General features: G+C 40.5%; 1 protein-coding gene across 1 annotated transcript in view; it reads right to left on the bottom strand.

The window, feature by feature from the left end:
• Nucleotides 1-10,461: 10,461 nt before the first annotated feature.
• Nucleotides 10,462-20,563, bottom strand: part of LOC108412203 (deleted in malignant brain tumors 1 protein-like) — a 54,673-nt gene continuing 44,571 nt past the window's right edge. Inside the window, exons 33-40 of the mRNA XM_037538134.1 lie at nt 20,359-20,454; nt 14,417-14,479; nt 13,051-13,113; nt 12,544-12,621; nt 12,082-12,144; nt 11,918-11,968; nt 11,755-11,814; nt 10,462-10,577 (exon numbers count right to left, since the gene is read on the bottom strand). Coding sequence (XP_037394031.1) covers nt 10,462-10,577; nt 11,755-11,814; nt 11,918-11,968; nt 12,082-12,144; nt 12,544-12,621; nt 13,051-13,113; nt 14,417-14,479; nt 20,359-20,454 — 590 coding nt within the window. The remainder of the gene's footprint in view (nt 10,578-11,754; nt 11,815-11,917; nt 11,969-12,081; nt 12,145-12,543; nt 12,622-13,050; nt 13,114-14,416; nt 14,480-20,358; nt 20,455-20,563) is intronic.

Here is a 20,563-nt window from a genome sequence, read left to right on the forward strand (position 1 = left end):
ACGGTGAAGTACGGGATCTTTGGGGGAACTATGGAAGGTTTGACCTCTATTAGATTCCTTTATTTTTGAATAAGTGCATTTGGGAATGCAGCAGTGAGGCAGCTTTGCTAGAACCCAGTGGTCCAACGCTACTTTCGTACCCTACAGTCTCGTTTTGGTAGACAAAGGTGACGTAGGTGAATAACTGACCAACCTGCTTTCAACCACTTTGAGAAGCTTTTCTTCATCCCTACAACATCTTTTTCTCTCTCCCGCTTCCGTTTTCTGTTTTGTGCCCCGGAGAGCTTTTTTTCTGCCCCTCCATCCTGAACACCCTGCAGGTACTTGCGCCACGACGGAAAAAAAAAAAAAAAAAACACACGCCTTGACGCGTTCCCTATGGGGCTCGTTCCCCATCGCCTGTGTTTGGGTGCTGTGCTGTTTTTTGATGTGTATTATCATACTTGAACAAACAGCTCTTACAGAAAATGCAGACTAGAAATAATTTTCCGGCATCGTTTTGGCGCCCCTCTAGTGCAGCGCCCATATGCGCCGCATACGCTGCACACCCCCTTTTTGCGCCACTGGTTACATGGACTTGTGTGTTGCACTCCCAGTTGTTTTGGAATAATAAACCATGCATAGTTACCGCACTGCTAACGTGACTCAGTCCCATTCTGCCAGTGACATACAGTAACGTGGTGTCAGAAGTCAAAAGGAAAAACAAAGAAGTTAAAGCAGACTAAAAGAAGGAAAAACCATGAAAATGGAAGGAAACAGAGAGGGAGGAGCAATGGTGCCAGTTTGAACAATGCTAACGCTAATAAATGCTAATGCTAATAAATGGCCGAGATGGCTGAAACGCTATGAACGCTATATAATAGCAACTGAACTGAACAAGAAATCAGAGGAATTTCAAGTGAATGCATTCATGTACGATGTGGGTGATGAAGCCGAGGACATCTTAAATATGTTACCACCTAACTGAGGAGCAGAAAAAGTCATGTGAGACAGCATGGAGCATTGTGTTTGCAGAAGGAACATCATTTTCGAAGATGCCAAGAGCCAGATGAAAGTGTTAATTCGTTTAGAACAACTGTAGGTTACATACACTGGTGGAACACTGTGAGTTCAGGGCTCTGAGAGAACAGCTTATGTGATGCTAAGCTAACAGAAAACTTACAGCTGGACAGTGAGTTGACAGAGTGCAGCGGTAAAAAGTGGTAGCCGGTGCTACAGGGGACAGAGCAGCTGGCAGGGTTGAAACATTATTCAAAAAGAACAGTGAGAGGCCAAAATCAGAAAAGTGGCGCAAAGCCATCCGAATGCACCAGGTGTGGACACATGAAAAAACATTGCTGGAAAGTTTGTCCAGCTCATGAGTGCAGCAGGTGTCATATAAAAGGGCACTTCACAAAGAAATGCAGATCAAGCAGTGGCGTCCATAACATTACAGAGGCACAGTAAGAGTGCAATGAGGAGGATTTTGCTTTCTTGGGAGAAATGTGCTCTGAAGAGGAGGAGGAGTGGAATGAACTATTGTAGTTAAACAGGGAAAAGACTGTGTTTAAGCTGGACACAGGAGCCACTGTCACAGCAATTCCAAGCAGCACCTACTCCATCAAAAGCCATGGGACACTGCAGACAGCAAGAAAAGCATTATATGGACCAGCAAAATCACAAACTGCATGTTAAAGGACAGTTTAAAGGCAAGATGAGCTTCGAGCACAAAACAACAGAACAAGACATTTATGTGGTTGTCAGACTGTCCAAACCATTACTGGACCTCCCTGCAATAAAAGTCCTTGCACTGATGAAGCGAGTCCACACGGTGAGGATTAGCACAGTATCCCACAGTGTTTTCAGGCTTGGGGAAATTGAAAGAGCCAGATAGAGTTGGAGCCAGGGCGGTTCCATATGCTCTGTCCACGCCATGCCGAGTGCCCCTGCCTTTGCAAGAGAAAGTGAAAGCAGAATTCAATAACATGGAAGACATGGGGGTATTTTAGAAAGTTACCAAACCCAAATGATGGTGTGCCGGCATGGTTGTAACACCCAAGGTTCTGTGTCGATCTCACACGTCTGAATAAGTGGGTACGGCAAGAGAGACACATTTTTCTTGCAGTTGACCATACGCTAGTCATGCTGGCTGGGGCGAAAGTTTTCACGAAGCTGGATGCCACCTCCAGCTTCTGGTAAATCCTATTATCAGAGGAGAGCTCACTCCTCACAACATTTGTCACCCCATTTGGGTGATATGGGTTCAACCGTCTGCCATTTGGGATTTCATCTGCCCCAGAGCACTTCCAGCGTCACATGTCACAGATGCTGGAAGGTGGCAAAGGTGGCATGTGTCATGCTGATAACGTTGTGTATGGAGAGGACATGCAACAACACAACACAAGACTGCACAGGGTCCTACAGAGGCTGAGGAAAGACAGACTCACACTAAACAAAAAATGTGAGTTTGTCAAAGACAGCATTATGTTTGTGGGCCACCGAGTCACAGCAGATGGTGTGTCACCAGATCCAGACATGATCAGAGACATCATGGAGATGCCAGAATCGACTGGAGTAGGAGGGGTGAGGAGAGTAATGGGTATCGCCAACGACCTGGGCAAGTTTTACCTCACCTGGCATCATACACACGCCCAATTCAAGAGCTACTCAGTGAGAAAATGAGTGGTGCTGGGAAGCACCACAAAAAGAGGCATTTAAGAGACTGAACAACAAACTGAGCTCACCACGGGTGTTAGCCCAATACTCCTCAACAGCAGATGCTTCATCTTCAGGCTTAAGGGGTGTCCTGAGTCAATGACAAGGCAACAGGACAATCAGTTTATTTCCAAGGGTCTCACAGATGCTGAAAAACATTATGTGCAAATAGAAAAGGAGGCTTCGCCAGTGACATGGACGTGTGAATGCATGTCATCTTACCTGCTGGGACTAAAATTCAAGATAGAGATCATAAGCCTCTAGTGCCACTAATGTGTTGAGGTTCCGTTTAAGGCTGATGAAGTGCTCCATTGTGCACGTCCCTAGTACTAGTGCCTAGTTACTTCCAGCGAGCTCAGTCTCCTCCTGTGCTTTTCTCAAAACATGCACTTTTCTTCCAGTCAAAGAACGTCTTCAGGCTGACAGTTTTAAAATATTTCTGATAGAATGTTAGTCATCTCATCAGCCATTGGACAGTGAACTGTGTTCCAGCCTTTCAGACAGTTCCACATTAGATCTTGTTTGAAACATGAAAGTAAGACAAGAACAGGAAGAAAATAATCATTATTACAGAACAGGTGCGGTTTTAAAAGTTTTAAGTTAAAATTTCTCAAGATTTCTATGTTGTGTAGAGCTTCTGTGCTAAGAAAAGACACGAAGGAAAATTGTTTAGAATATGGCCTGCATTTTAAATCAGTTACATTAGTGATTTATGAAATCAGTGTTTTTATATAAATAAATTCGCAGATGTTTAATATGAGTTAACACATTTGTGTGGATTTTAATATGTATTATAATATACATATAATATAATATGTCCTTTCTAAAAGGAATTGGATATCATAAGTGGACAATTTTAATTGAAAAAGTATCATTTTGAATTGAATATATTTTAAAAAGCATAGGCTTACCTTTGAGCTGGGTTTTCTGATGAGGCTGCAAGGTTGGTGGGTGTAGAAGTCTGGCCAGGTGGGCTCACTGAAGCAGACTGGGCTTTCTTCTTTAGCTTTTCTTCTGCAGTGAGAGCTGCTTCTGTCCCCAGCATCTCAATGACAGTCAAAAGGAAACTCTTCATCACTGATTTTGGGACAGATATCAAAATTTTTGTGCAGAGAGATGCAAACTCCACTTTTATTCCCCGTTTTATGGAAACATAAATAAAGGAATAATCAGTGACATGTTTCAGGATTTATTGTTATATTGTATGCAGCATCTTACAAACTGAAGTGAACAAAGTCTCTTGCATTTGTCATTATACTTTCAATACTTACTGCATTTGGCACATCGTTCATCAAAGCTCTCTATTTTTTAGAAAACATTAAATACCTTACATTATTGAAATTAACAATAAATAAATAATTCAAAGAAATTAATTCAGATGAAGTGACTGTCTGTGTCTGTCTGTCTGCCCTGCGATGGACTGGCGACCTGTCCAGGATGTATCCTGCCTTCCGCCCGATGACTGCTGGGATAGGCTCCAGCACCCCCCGCGACCCTGACGGAGAAGCGGCTTAGAAAATGGATGGATGGATGGATGGACTATTCACGTTATCATAACAGAGAATGAAACTGAAGACCAAAGAAGAAACATTCTTCACTCAGACTGCAAACGATGTCCAGGATGTCCTCGCAGCATTTTAGCTTGTATTGAGGAGGGGGTCCTGTGTGGGCTTGCCTGCAGTTTCTTCTACAGTGTTTTTGATTACTTATTGATTCTGCGATGTTTTACGCTTTTCTGACGTTTCTACAGATCAAATAATGATTAAAAACGGTCACTATGACAGTAATTCCAGACTTTTGAACGCTCATGAATGTTGTCTACAGTACATTAGAGATGATATCAGCATGTTAACTCTTGTTTTGAGCTATTTAAAAATAGCTTTTTTACACAGGAGACAGTTGACAGTACAAGTCTGTGATGATGAATATAGATTTCAGCACGTGCTAGCTCACAAACTCACATACAAACTGTGTAGCTGATTTTGGGCCGTTACTGTTTTAGTTCAGTACAGATGAAATCCCTCATGCTGTCTGTGATGCTGTCTGAGCTCTATAATACATATACACATAATACATATATATACATATATAATATATATACACAGTCTACGTGCTCAGTGCTCTCTGTTAACTCTCTTACTCACACAATAACTTCAGCAGTCTAAACATCATCTACCGCTCTTTAGAGCAGTTAGTTAATACATCACATCAAATGAAATTGTACTATAATAAGGAAGAGATTATAATACAGAATATATTATAATACTATAATAAGGAAGAGACCAGGGGTCATGACGTCACCTTTCTTTTCAGCACAGTTGTCTCTTTGGGCAACAATTAAGTAGAGACATTTTTAATTTGATTCAATGATAATAATAACAATAATAATAATAATTATTATTATAATGTGCCTTTCTTAAACTCATGGTTATCTTCCAACACATTAAAAATACAGAAAATGTATTTGTCTAAATATAAAATCATCCCAACAGAACTGACATTTAGTTCAGTCTAAAACTCTATTCTTCAATAAACCTTTAATATCTAATTCAGGTCTGTCTAAATGCAGCTCCTCTATGATGCTTCATGTAGAGCAGGTTGTAAAAGTAAAGACACTGATTTGCTGCAGGTGTTGGCTTTGGTGGACACTGAAACAAAGACACGACCTAAACAGATGATGTAGTTTGAGTTAAATAAGTAGATTTATATGTTTGAGGTCTGAATACAGGAATCAGCTTTGTAAATAAAGACTAAGACACTCAATATAGATTCATTTTCTATTCAGTTTCTCCTATATGGGGCTGAGAGAGGGGAGACCATGGGCAGAAGAGAATTTGATTCAGCACGGTCAGTTTTATTAACTGTGTCTCAAAGAAAAAAACAGCAACAACCAGGAGAAATCAGAAATAGTCAATAACAGTCTCTTTAAAATAGGGTTCTCTGCTGACGCTGGTCGCTCATCTCTCTCTCTCTCTCTCTCTCTCTCTCTCTCTAGTAACGCTGGGAGAGAAGACTGTCTAAGGCAAGTCAATCTAGGGAGCAGGGCTCGATTCAGTCTCCTGTAAATTGAGAGAGGGGGGGCTGTGGTCATGCAGTCTCTGGCTGTCCACAACAGGAGGTGCTGAACTTCAGCTGCTGTCAGCACCTTGGAGAGCTGCTCTTGATCATGAGGCTTGGGAAAATGGATCTGGTGGGAACCCTGGACCTAAGATTAAAACAAGTGACTCACAGTTTCACAGGTCAGTCAGTGACACAACCACATTTCAAGAGTTCAGCTAAATATTTTAACTTCTTACTTAATTTTTAAGTTATCACAACAGCTAGTGCACAAACATGTCATGGTTACATTATAACAAAAGGTGATATAATTAAAATATCAAAATTAATATTGTTTTTTTATTTGTTAATCACAAGAAAAGAAGAATCTGTAAATGATGAAATGATCTGACACTGTCGTTCATCTGAAAGACAGAGATTGTGTGAAAATACTCATAATTTAAGTAGTAAAACAGCATTCAAACACAAAAGCATGTCCATTAAAATATCATAAATAATGAGTTTTCAGGTGCAGATACTTTTCAGTTGTCCAGTTTGTATTTGATCACACACATATAAGAATGTGCTCTATTAGACACTGTGTGTTTACTTTCCACAGTTTATCTGTTCAATGTGTGAAATGAAGGGGAAACAAGTGCTTATACTTGTTTTCATGGCTTAGAGCTTCAGCATCTGTATCTGAGGTACGTGTATCTGAGAGATAGTGAATAAAACTTTGAGTGTTGCAGCATTTTGATAGTGAATTGTAAATGCCCTGGGCTTATTTTTGTATTTAAACACACATATAAGATTATATAAAGCATTGTGTGTAAGCAACTCTGTTTTAGTTTTGAGCATCTGGACGGTCGCATCATTCTTAAAACACAGTCAGACAGATGTAGAGAGGACAGATTACTTCCAGTCCTGTATAGAGAGCAGTGTGGCACTAATCATCTGTTTCTTGTCTCCACTAAAAGAAATGTAGCTGTACTTATTTTCTGAATGAATAAAGACTGTTTTATATAAAAAAGGCTCTACATCAAAATAAAGAGGACATAGTTTATTTATCATTGATAACAAAACTCATTTATCACTAGACCTCCTGTGCACTTGAATCACTTCCTCTACCATTCACACTCATGTACATCTGGACTGTAACAGCATACAGGACATCTCCTTCAACAACATGGGAAAATTATGTAAAATCTGCTTGTCATAATGTTGGACTTTGGTGCAGCAGTAACAGCATCATCATAGTTATCATGTCTTCTGTCAAAATGTAGAGATAAATGTCATTAAATCAGCTTCAGTATCATCAGTGACTGTGTTCAAAATGAGATTACAGTGTTGTTACAAGTCATAACTGTTTCAACAGCTGAGCTCTGACCAGCAGTGATGATAACATAATTATCTGCTACATCCTCTACATCAAAGCACAGATATTTAGAACATCAAAGCTACATTTTGAATGACTGTAGGTGTCTGCAAGCAGCAGTATTTATCAGCTGTTTCAAACATTATCTTTAAATACATTGACATTTGCTTTAGCACTAATAACTTTTAACTTTTTTTTTGGACATAGTCTGATTTAAAAATGCTGTTCCTGAATTGGGGTCTTGGCATTGAGGAAAGGCTTGTGTGGCCTAGGGCTCTTCAGAGCTAAGTCATGTGAGTATTATACTCCTGTTAGGGTCTCCCAAGGCAAACAGGATACTAACACGATCCAAAATCCCTATGATCAAAGGATGCAATTTATTGTGTATCCTGGTTGGGAGACTGTTACTGAGACCTACCCTTTGAACCAGGCCTTGGGGTAGTGTTCCTCTGCGAGTGCCTGGTGGCCAAGCAACACATGCAACCCACCTGGGCTCAGCTCAAAAAGGCAAAGCTGGACACCATGTGGGCCCACCACCTGCAAGGTTTAGCATAGGGTACAGGTGCAGGCCTTATAGGCAGTCCTTGGTGAGAAGGTCCTTGGTGGCATCGACCCCTGCAGTGGAAATTGACTTTTGGCATGTGGGACGTAACCACACTGGTGGGAAAGGAGCCAAAGCTTTTGGCGGGAGGCTAAGAGGTACCAACTAAATGTAGTTGTGCTCACCTCCATTTCCAGTGTTAACTCTGGAACCAAACACCTTCATAGGGTAGGTCCCTCGCCTACTCAGAAGTTGCACAGGGTGAGAGGTGGGGATATTCACAATGGCTGGCTACTGCGCAGTTGAAGTTTATCCCATAGAACAAGAGGGTCACCTCAATGCAAATAAAAACACATGGAGCAAAACTGACTGTTGTGTGTGGTTATGAACCATACAACAGTTCGGAGCATTCAGCCTTCTGTTTTAGACATTGAGATTAAGTGATGTGTTGAGCTGTCAACCAGTAACCGTCTAGTGGTGAGTTGTATCAGATAGCAGGGAAAACATGACAATATGTTTAAAACCTACATTGTGGAAGCTGCTAAGCATAACTGTGGCCAAAAGCTTGTTGGTGCATTTCAGGGCAACAACCCAGGAACCCATTGGTGGACTGTTTGGCCTGGAGGACTTAAGACTCAGCAGATAGGTACCAAGGGGTAAAATAGGCAACAGCAGCTGTGGTGGAAAAAGCTAAACCCAAAACACAGGAGGAGTTTGGAGAGGCCATGTAAATAGATGTTCTGTTTGCTTTAAGGAGGTTCTGGACAACTGCTCGGTGACTCAGGAGTGGTCGGAGTGGTTTTGCTCAAGCTGTTCTCAGCAGGGGTGGAGAAATCTTGACTTTTAACACTGCTGATCAGTGGAAGAAGTTCAGGAACTCCTAGACTCAAGAGACATGCCTCTATCATGGGAGTCAGGGCATGGCAAGGCACCAGGGGCGGTTGAGATTTGCCTAGAAATGCTTGCTTATGAATGCTGTGGGGCTGTCAAGGCTGACATGCCTCTGCAGTGTCACATGGACCTCGGGAATAGTACCCTTGGACTGGCAGACCATGGTGATGTTCCCTATTTTTAAGAAAGGGGAGCAGAGCGTGTGAATTTGATGCCTGCAACACATTCCAAAGAAGTTGGGACAGGGGCATGTTTACCACTGTGTTACATCACCTTTCCTTTTAACAACACTCAATAAGCGTTTGGGAACTGAGGACACTAATTGTTGAAGCTTTTGCAGGGAGGCCAGTCTGGTACCCGCACGAAGCCACGCTATTGTAACACGTGCAGAATGTGGCTTGGCATTGTCTTGCTGAATTGTCATTGGAATTTGGGTTGTAAACATAAAAACAAAAAGTAACAAGAATTTCTTGGGTCTGTATTTTTCCTTGACACCTTCACAGCCAGTACAGTGATTTGTTAATATCATCAATTACATCATGAGCACAATTTCATGAAGCCCTGATTGGTCAAACCAGTAGTTGCTTTTAACTATATATAATACTGGGCTTCCTCGAGGAGAGGCCTGGAAATGGTTAAATAAACACAATAACATCAATAAAATCAAGGCAGTTGGTGTCCCCAAAGCACCAGTGCTTCTAGAACTTCTAGAACATTTTATAATTAATCTGTTTTCACACCACCTTGTTGCTGGTGACTTTGGAGGCCTTTTAACAATCAAATGAAATAAACCACGTTATGAAAGAGGAAAATAATAAATCATTCAAATTTGATCAAAACATAAACGGTGGATTAATAATTGGATGATCTGGTTTGACATCACTACTAAGTTTTATAAAAGATTGAAAGGCACGGCTTAAACTCATACCTGTCTTTCTTTCATATTGATTCAAAATGTTCTCTGGTCTTTATTTAAGGCCAACTACATAACATTTACACTTATTTGAGGTAAATCAGGTCTATACACCAAAACAAATGGTAGAATGAAGCTGGTTAATGGGTTTTTTAATCTTTCATCACAAAATTAATTCCATTCTGTCAAACCAAACTGACTTTGTCATATTTATTCAAAGATATTTTCTTTTATTACATTCTGTTTTATAATGACCAAATAATTGATTATCAGTATATAAGGAAAACAATAAAAAACAAAGAAACAAATAAAAAAAGAATTAAATCTCAGCTAAAATAATAAATAATGGGTTGGTTTTCTGGTCTGAGAATTCTGGGTCCTCTCAGACTGTTCCCTCACTGTCTTGGGGTGATGAACACTGTTCAGATTGCCTTTATTGGGGTTAAAGTCCCTCTTTAACAACAGAAAACCATGTTTATACTCTGTGTATCTTTACACTCCATGTAACCTGAGACTATACTTAATCAAAGATAATATACTCTGCTGTTTTTTTTTTTTAATCTATTTTCTGTTTTTATGTAGACAACACAGTAAGCTAAAGCTTTTCCTCCTAAAAGAGTAACACAACATTTCTGAGACACAAAGTGACAAATAAACAGTTATCAGTTATACTGCTGGTCAAAATATAAAAAGCACACTGGAGAGTTACCTCTCTGACCATAGCAGGACATTCTATTACACACTTAATTCATAAGAAACTGAAGATAGAGAAATTGACTTGCAGCTGTGACTAAGGCTCTAGGGATGCATAATACTCACATAATAATCATACAATCAGAACAGAAAAACCCTTTTACAGTTATAATGGCAGTTTTTGAGTGACAACAGTATGAATGTCTGTAATCCTCTCAACACTCAATTTTAACACCACCATATCCTATTTGACATGTGCAAAGCTACAATAAACATTGCTTATGCTTCTTAAGGTACGAAATATGATCTATAACAAAATCATTTATTGCGTCCGAAGAGGTTTGAATATAATGTCCCGAGGAAAGACACTGGCTGTGGTCTCTCAGTCACATGATTCATCTCTGTCTGAGGCTCGTCCTCCACATCATCATAATCTGTAAAATGAGAACATATCTCAAATAATCTTTTTTTTTTTAGTACACTGTATTACTTTGGTAAAAGTTAACCTCCTCAGGTAAGTAGATCTCTAGGAGCAGAGTTAGTAATCACTGCTGCTTTCCAACAATAAACAATGATGCAAATGCAGGTCCAGAAAGCTAAAATTCTCCAGACTGTTAAAATTCCCCAGAATTTCGTTTGAACTGTTTATACATGTCTAGCACTGCTCTGAGGTAATTAGAGAATCCAGGCAGTTGGTTTTACACCTCACCTGTACAGCAGATGCTTTATGTGATGTGGTTAGTATGGTGGGTAATGCCTCTTCCTTCTACGCTGTAGACTGGGGTTCAATCCCCAACTGGGTAAGCACCCTACACTATACCAATGAGAGTCCTTGGGCAAATCCTCACACTACCTTCGCCTACCTGTGTAAAATGATCAAACTGTATGTCGCTCTGGATAAGAGCATCTGCCAAATGCCAAAAAAGATGCACTAGATGCCACCAAACTCCAGTGCTTTTAGAACTTCTAGACCTTCCTAAGTGTGGCTTAAGCATAACCTGTCCTTGTATTAATTACTAATGTGGTTTATCTGTGCCTCGTCTTGCTTGCTTTTTAAGGAACTGGGGAACCAGTCTTGAAGCCTTCTGTCTGCTATGATTTTTTGCCTTGCATTTTATAAATATTCTGTTTTCTTGGTGTTTTAAACCTGTTATACTTTGGGAGCTGCTGAATGTGTGATGAAATTCTGCATGTATATGTGAAGCCAAAGGAAGTATGAAGAATTACTGTAGCCTTCTACAATGGAGTAGTGAAGCTGTGAAAGATGAGCTAGCAAGCTGCAACTGAGACAGTTCCCTAGAGACTCTTATAGCAACAGGTCTTCAACTAGATCAACTCATTCATGAGAGCAGAAAGCAAAGGAGACACATTAACATAGCTGCTCAAATATCCACACATCCCTTGTCAACAGCTCCCTTGGAGCCATCACAGTCTCCTCATGCTGGAGAAGAACCCATGCAACTGAGTCACTTTCGCCTTTCTCCATAAGAAAGTGGACACAGACACGATGAATGAGCCTGTGAGTTAAAAAGGCTCTTCTAACTGCTTAAACATTAACAAATATGGATATGTTTATTTATTAAGTGAACGACAACGCTGTTTATGTATCACCTTTTAGCCCTTCATCCTGTTCATTAGTGATGATATCCTCATTGCTCTCTCGAGTGTCCACTACACCAATTTGGAGAGATAAATATACAAGTTATTTTTTCTGTGTTGAAGCTTTGGTTTTAAATTGTAAATCAATCATTAATTACACAATAAGAAGACTTACTTTCCATAATGCTGGAGTTTGGTCCCATGGTAACAGCATCATCATAGACATCTGCTGAGTATTCGGTCACAATTTTGGGAAAAAAAGTCATTAAATCAGCTTCAGTATCATCAGTAACTGTGTTCATGTTTGAGATTACAGTGTTGTTACATTACAAGTCAAACCTGTTACAGCAGCTGAGCTCTGATCAGCAGTGATGACATCATCATAAATCTGCGCTAAGCCCTCTACAACAAAACACAGAGATATTTAAATTACATAAAACCGTATTTTACATGGTTGTATTTGAAGGTGTTTCAGACACAGCTGTGTGCTGGGTTTCTGTAACATTTGTTACTATCAATGTAGACTGTTTTGCATTTTTTAAGCGTTTACAAAATGATATTTTAATTTGAATAAAAATTAATACAATGGCTCGATTTTGCAGGTGTGATGGCCATATGTGGGCACCGAAATGCCTTCCTGCACTTATGTGTGGACCACTGTTGTAAGGGTCAGTAAAGCTCCACAAATGGTTCACAAAGACATTACAAATACAGATTATTCTATTTTCATAACATTAGTAATGATTTTAATCCCTACTTTATTTCTTCTTTCTCAACTAAAATCCCCAAACAGAAACACACCTGCTACACTAACAGAGATCTGTCCAGCAGTGATGACATCATCATAGCTGTCTGCTGTGTCCTCTTTTGCTGATTCACCTAAATCAAATAAAAGCAAACTGTATTTATAAACATAAAAAATGGATATCAAATCCCTAAATCACAATTACTCATTGGACAACAATGAAATGCAAAAAATGATAAGACTATAGAGACAAACTGCTGACTGAATGTCTGCCAAAAGGCAAATCTCAGTTGAAGTCCTACCTGAGTGCTGACCAAAGAGTCACTTCTGGAGTTATTTTGTTTTTTTTATTGTGTTTGTATGTGTATAAGTAAGAGAGGACATTAGGTGTGATGTGGATGAGAATTTTACTCTGAGCCCAAATGTTCTTGGCATAGAAGAGACATGGCTAAAACAAACTTGACTAAATGTATTTATTTGTGTTCATGTATTTATAATGAATTCTCTAATTTCTAAATGGTGAGTAATATTTCTCAGTTGTATGGAATTTCAGATCTTCTTACCCAAGTGGAGCTCCTCATCCACATCCTCATATCCTGAATGCTGTTCTTCAGAGGGGATACTTCCTGTTAGAGGAGAGCAGAACAGTGATGAAGCATGTTCAGAATACAGAACCCCCACACTTGTGTGTGTTGGAAGTGCTGTGGATCACTGTGAACTGGGTTCACAATCATGCATTGCAATCCCACACACACATTTATTCCCTCCATATAAATTTTAATTCTCTAAATACTGGTTTAATCCTAAACATTTCCATAACTGTGGCATATGAAACATACATACGGATAAATTATCTTATTTTTAAGCTGTGATTGTTATAATCACTAAAATGCCAAAAGTATTCATTTGTCTGTCTTCACACACATATGAACTTGAGTTACATCCCATTCTTAATCCACAGGGTTTAATATGATGCCGGCCCACCCTTTGCAGCTATAACAGCTTCAACTCTTCTGAGAAGGCTTTCCACAAGGTTTAGGAGTGTGTTTATGGGAATTTTTGACCATTCTTCCAGAAGTGCATTTGTGAGGTCAGACACTGATGTTGGACGAGAAGGCCTGGCTCGCAGTTTCTGCTCTAATTCATCCCAAAGGTGTTCTATAGGGTTAAGGTCAGGACTGTACAGGCCAGTCAAGTTCTTATACACCAAACTTGCTCATCCATGTCTTTATGGACCTTGCTTTGTGCACTGGTGCGCAATCATGTTAAAAAAGGAAGTGGCCATTCCAAAACTGTTCCCACAAAGTTGGGAGCATGAAATTGTCAAAATCTCTTGGTCTGATGACTCGTCCGTCGGATTGAGAGACGGAGAAGCTTGATTCGTCACTCCAGAGAACACGTCTCCACCGCTTTACAGTCCAGTGGCAGTGTGCTTTACACCACGGCATCTGACGCTTTAGATTGTGCTTGGTGATGTAAGGCTTGGATGCAGTATGCTTGGCCATGGAAACCCATTCCATGAAGCTCTATGCACCTCAGCATCCGCTGACCCCGCTCTGTCATTTTACATGGTCTACCACTTCGTGGCTGAGTTGCTGTTGTTCCCAATCACTTCCACTTTGTTTTAATACCACTAACGGTTGACTGGAAAGTTTAGTAGCAAGGAAATTTCACGACTGGACTTGTTGCACAGGTGGCATCCTATCACGGTACTATGCTGGAATTAACTGAACTCCTGAGAGTGACCCATTCTTTTACAAATGTTTGTAGAAGCAGTCTGCATGCCTAGGTACTTTTTATACACCTGTGGCCATGGAAGCAATTAGAACACCTGAATTCAATTATTTGGATTGGTGTGTTAACACTTTTGGCAATACAGTGTATCTCAGTGGAATGGAAATTGTCTCACACACGTTCTGGTCCTCTTACCTGTGAGAAGCTCCTCATCCACATTCTCATATCCTGAATGCTGTGCTTCAGAGAGGATACTTCCTGTTAAAAGAGAGCAGAAAAATCATCTGATTGATGTGGATCATTCCAAGCTACTGGTGGTTGACATCATCAGTTGACTTTGTATTTTGTTAAAACTTAGCCACAACAAAAATGAATTGAATACAATCATCTTTTGGTCTTGTTCCAATATCATGATTTACAATAACAAAAAGACTTCAATATAAGATGCATCTTTTCTTGGAATGCCTCCTCTCTCCTCAGTTTCTCAACTGATACGTCTTTACAGCTGCTGTGGAACATATGTTCTTAAGGCCTTTACACATTAAAAATTATTTATTGATGTAATGTTTTTCAGACAACAATACATTAATTAAAGCATGTATTAAAAATGATGACCTATTGGATTTTGTCTCGGAGGACAAAAGGGTCACCCTCAAAGCAAATTAAAATCTCAGGGAAGAAACCTATGACTACTGTGTGGGTTTATGCACCAAACAACAGTTTAGAGTATTCAAGCTTCTTGGAGCGAGTAGGTAGGTTCAGGAAAGGAACCCACCTACAGACTAGATTATCTTGCTGGAGACTAGTCATTGATTGAACATGTTTGAAAAGATGTTCAAAAGTGTATATGGTACCAGAGCTCTTTGAATCAAAGGTCAGTGATCAACTTTGTTATTGTTTCATCTGACGTAGGACCGTATGTTCTGGACACTCAGGTGAAGAAAGGTGTTGAACTGTCAACTGATCACCATCTGGTAGCGAGTTGGATCAGATTTCTGGCAAAACTGCCAGTCTGATCTCATACACCCAAGCGGACAGTGAGGGAGAGCTAGGAAAAACTGAGAGGTAGGTGACAGAGTCAAAATGAACAAAACCTTCATAGTGTAAGCCATCAGACATAACTGTAGCCAAGAGCTTGTTGGGGTGGCAACCCCAGAACCCCCAGTGAACAAGGGTGGTGAGGGAAGCCATTGAGTTGAAGAAGAAGACCTTTAAGGACTGGTGGGCTGGGATGACTCCTGACTCAGTAGATGGGTACAGATGGGGAAAAAAGGCAGCAGCAATTGTGGTGGCAGAAACAAAATCCAGAACATGGGAACAGTTTTGAGATGCCATGGAAAAAATTTTTGATTTGCTTCAAGGAGGTTCTCGACAATCATCTGGCGACTCATCAGAGTGGCTTTGCTAAAGTTGTACTCATCAGGGGTGGAGAAACTCTGAGTTCCAGAGCACTTTGAGAAACTCCTCACCCAAAAGACATGCCTCCCCCCATGGGGGATGGTAGTCTTTGAGGTACTTGGTATCACTGGGCACTGGGGGTGGATGAGATTTGCCTAGAAATGCTTATGGCTCTGGATGCTGTGAGGCTATCATGGATGACATGTCACACGGACCTCAGGAATAGTACCCTTTAAATAGCAGACTGGGCTGGTGGTCCCTGTTTCAAAGAAAGGGGACTGGAGAGTGTGTTCCAATTACCAGTCTATGACGCTGCTCAGCTTCCCTTTGAAAGTTTATGCCAAGGTGCTGGAAAGGAGACTCAAACCAGTGGTCGAACCCCTGACTAAAGAGGAAGAATTTAGATTATAACCCGGCTGTTGAAAAATGGACCAGCTTTACACCCTTACTTGGATTATTCAGGGGGCATGGTAATTTGCTAACTCAGTCTACATGTGGTTTGTGGACTTCAATAAGACTTACAACCAGATTGTGTGGGAGGTCCTATGGGAATATGGAGTGCCAGGGCCACTACTCCGGGCTGTGTCCGTATACTCAGCATTTAGTTGGATTCTGTCAAGGTTGTGCCTTGTCTCCACTTCTGTTTGTGATATTCATGGACAGGGTATTGAGGTGTAGCTAAGGTCAGGAAATCATTATGTATGGATGCTGGATGGTACCATCTCTGCTTTTTGCAGATGATGATGTCCTTTTGCCACCATCACATGGGTGCCTATAACAGCAAAACAGTAAACCCACACAAACCACCCCACAGCCTAGCACAGAGGATACAGCCCCCCCTTTTCAGAAAAGACATCCTGACAACCTCACAAAGTCTGAGAATACTCTATGGACACAAGCCCTCACAATCTCTCTGCAGTAGGGATTTGGAATGTTTACGCCCCAGTAAACGAACACGCTGTACAACACATGCTTCTTGGCAATTCTTGCTGCTGTCCTCTCTTAGGGCTGTACACAACAGCAGAGAGAGACTGAGCGCTGTGTCCTCCTCCCCAGCATATAGGATCTCCTCAGAGCATCAATCCTTACTTTACTGGAGCTGGAGCTCCAGGATACTCAGCCTTGACCAACCACACCACCAGCACACATCTTAGACTAATCAGGAACAACAATTCACAAGCCTTATGTCTCTGCCACCACGAGTGCGGCAAACCCATAAGGTTCCACGCTTGGCCACTCTGCATGGCCAGGCCTCTTCATGTCCATGGGTAATAGTGGGTCACTACACTAATACTGCAGCCATGGGCTACAGATCAGATAAAATGTGGGAAAAAAGTTCATGTTAACTATTTAGACACAGCCATGGACTCTTATTGACTCTCTGTTGACACACTTGCTCACTCACTCACTTGGCCTCCCGGTTATACTAATTCAATTGGTCACTTATTCATTCATTCACTAATCACCTGATCATACACTTGACGATGTGGTCACTTGGTCACTTGGTCATGCACTCTGTCACTCATTTGCCTAGTCACTCAGTCATTAACTCACTCACTTGGTGACTTGGCTACTCATGCAGTTACTTACTCATTCAGTTATCAAGCTACCAATCACTCAGTCACTTGGTCACTCATTTGGTTACTCACTCAATCACATTCTGATCACAGTTCATTCTGTTGCTTACTCAGCCACTCATTTAGTTACCTAATGATTTGGTAACTCTTTAGCTTGTTCATTTACTAGGTTTCTCGCTGAGCACTCAGTCAGTCACTGACACTGACGCTTTGTCATTTATTCATTACTTGGTCATTCACTCACTTGATCACATGGACAATCAGTTACTCAATCCATGACTAAATAAGTCGCTACTCGTTATTTTACTCACATGGTCTCTCAATCAATCACTCAATCATCTTCTCAGTAACTCACTTAATAGGTCACCTAGTCACTCATTTGGTCACTCACTCAGTGATTCATCAGTGGTCCAACAGTAACTCGCTTGGCACCTGATTTGATTTGGTCACTCACTTGCTGACTCACTCATCAATCATTCAGTTAATCACTGTTTGATGAGCTCTCACAGTCAGTGACAGTCACACACACACACACACACACACACACACACACACACACACACACACACACACACATTTGGTAACTCTAGCTTAGTCTCTCTCTCTCTCTCTCTCTCTCTCTCTCAGACACACACACACACACACACACAGTGTTACCCCACTCTCTCTATTTCTTTTATCCTCTCTTCCTCTCATCCTCTCTCTCTCTCTCACACACGCACACACACACACCTGCAGCTGTGTGGTTTCTCTGTATGAACAAAAATGGAAATTTAACAGGAATTATACAGTTTAACTTTAGCTGCCTAATAGATGCTTATCAGCAGAATTACCTCCTCTCTCTCTCTCTCTCTCTCTCTCTCTCTCTCTCACACACACACACACCTGCAGCTGTGTGGTTTCTCTGCATGTACAAATATGGCAGTTTCCCTTTAGCTGCTTAAGAGATGCTTATCAGCTGAATTAACACGCTACACTACATGTAGATTTACTTTAACTGTATATTTAATCTAATATACACTAAACTATCATTTAACTGATTTACTCTTTTTAATAAAAGACTAGGAAAAATATGCTGAAATAATTCTTACTCATTAACTCACTGACTTGAGTTAATGAGACATTCACTCACACACTTGCTCATTCGCTCAGATACTCATTCAGTCACACACTTGCTTACACATCCACTCAACAATTATCTGTCATGCTGACACATTCGCATTCTTACTCACACACCTGCTCACTCACTCACACACTCACTCATTTGCACTCTTGATCCCTTACTGGCTCACTTTCTTGCTCACTCCTTCACTTGCTCTCTTATTGATTGACCTGCTAACTCTTGGGCTGTCTCTGAATACTTGAATAACTTTCCCTCTTATCACTTGTTCACACACACACACACACACACACACACACACACACACACACACACACACACACACACACACACACACACACACACACACAGGCTAATTCACTCATTTGATTGTTTACTTTCTCAGTTACTGATCAGCTGCCTGACTGACTCAAACACAGGCTGCATCCCAATAACTAAAATATAGTTATTGCAATAAATATATATAAATATATTGCAATATAGTCACAACAGTCATAGCCTACAGATCAGTCAAAATCTAGTAAAAAGGGTTCATTTAACAATTCAGACACAACCACAGACTCACTGATTGACTCTCACTCTGTTGACTAACTGATTCATTCAGTAGCAACACTTTCTCACTCATCCATTCATTTACTTGCACACACATTTACTAACTCACTTAAAAAAAATCTCTGACTGACTGATTCATTTGGTCACTCACTTGATCACTCAGTCACTCAAATGGTCTCTCACTCACTTACCTCATCACTCATTTTGTCCTATGCTCACTCACTCACTTGGCTTTTGGGTCAATCTTATTCACTGTAATACTTGGTCACTCACTCATTCACTCAGTAATCACTTGGTCACTCACTTGATCAAACTAACACTTGGTCACTTTGTCACTCACTTGCCTGGTCACTCATCCAGTCACTAACTCACCTTGTGACTTGGTCAAAGTAACCCACTTGGTCATTTGGTCAGTTAATTATTCACTAACCCGATCACTAACTTGTTCACTTACTCATTCAGTCACTTACTTATCCATTCATTCACTTTGGTTTTCACTCACACATCCATTCAGTCACTCATTCACTTGGCTACTTTCTTAATTATGTCCCTCATTCATCAATCAGTCCTTTAATTGGTCACTCACTTGGTCACTTGCTCTCTCATTCAGTCACTCACTTAATTACTCACTTGGCCACTAACTTAATCGGTCATTTACTTGCTCGCTTTGTTACTCACTTGTTCACTCTATGAACAGCTCATTTTGTTGCTTACTCAGTCACTCATTTGGTCACTTGGTCACTAATCTGGTCATCCAGTTGCTAACTTTGCCTTAGTCACTCACTGATCACTCCATCACAGACTCAGCCACTCATTTAGTTACCCACTGATTCTGTAACTACATGCTCGGTTACTGGGTCTCTCACTGATCACTCAATCAGTCATTGTTGCTGTAACATGGTGACTTGGTCATTCACTCACTATTTGGTTGTTCACTTATTGGGTCACATGGACAATCACTCACTTACTCAATATCTCACTACTATCAATCCTTCAATCACATTTTCTGTACCATCATTAGATCACTCACTCACTCCATCAGAAACTCACTTGATCACTCACTCAGACACATGCACTCATTTAGTTACTTGTCATTCTGTCAATCATTCTCTGATCAATTGCCTTGCACACACAACCACCCCCCCAACACACACACATAAGGTGTTACCCCTACTCTCTCCTTTTCTTCTTCCTACTCAATTTAACTTCAGCTGCCTAATAGATGCTTATCAGCAGAATAAACACACTACACTACATGTAGATCTACTCTAACTGTACAGTTAATCTAATAAACTGACTGATTTATTCTTATTATTAATACCCTGAAAACTATATTAAACTATACATAAAAATGTTAATTTGAACAAATTGCATATTAACTTGATCAAATGAACATGTATTGCGTTTTTTCAGTTAAGTATAAGTGTGTAAATATATTTTAATTGAATATATTGAACCTCATGCAGAGCACTACATACTATATCACTCACCCCTTTGAGTGGAGTTATTTCCTTTAGTGATGTATCTACGGTCAATCTCCTCATAGACTACCTCAGTCAGAGTCTTATTTCTCCTCCTAGAGAGCACTGTGAGGGAGACAGAGAAACATGGAGCCAGTTCAGTAGAAGAGAAGACTGATGGCAGACTGAGGACTAATGATGTTTAGAGAATGTACAGAAAGTGGATTGTAGATGA

The sequence above is a fragment of the Pygocentrus nattereri genome, chromosome 1 (genome assembly GCF_015220715.1).
Source record: "Pygocentrus nattereri isolate fPygNat1 chromosome 1, fPygNat1.pri, whole genome shotgun sequence".
Classification (NCBI taxonomy): Eukaryota; Metazoa; Chordata; class Actinopteri; order Characiformes; family Serrasalmidae; genus Pygocentrus; species Pygocentrus nattereri.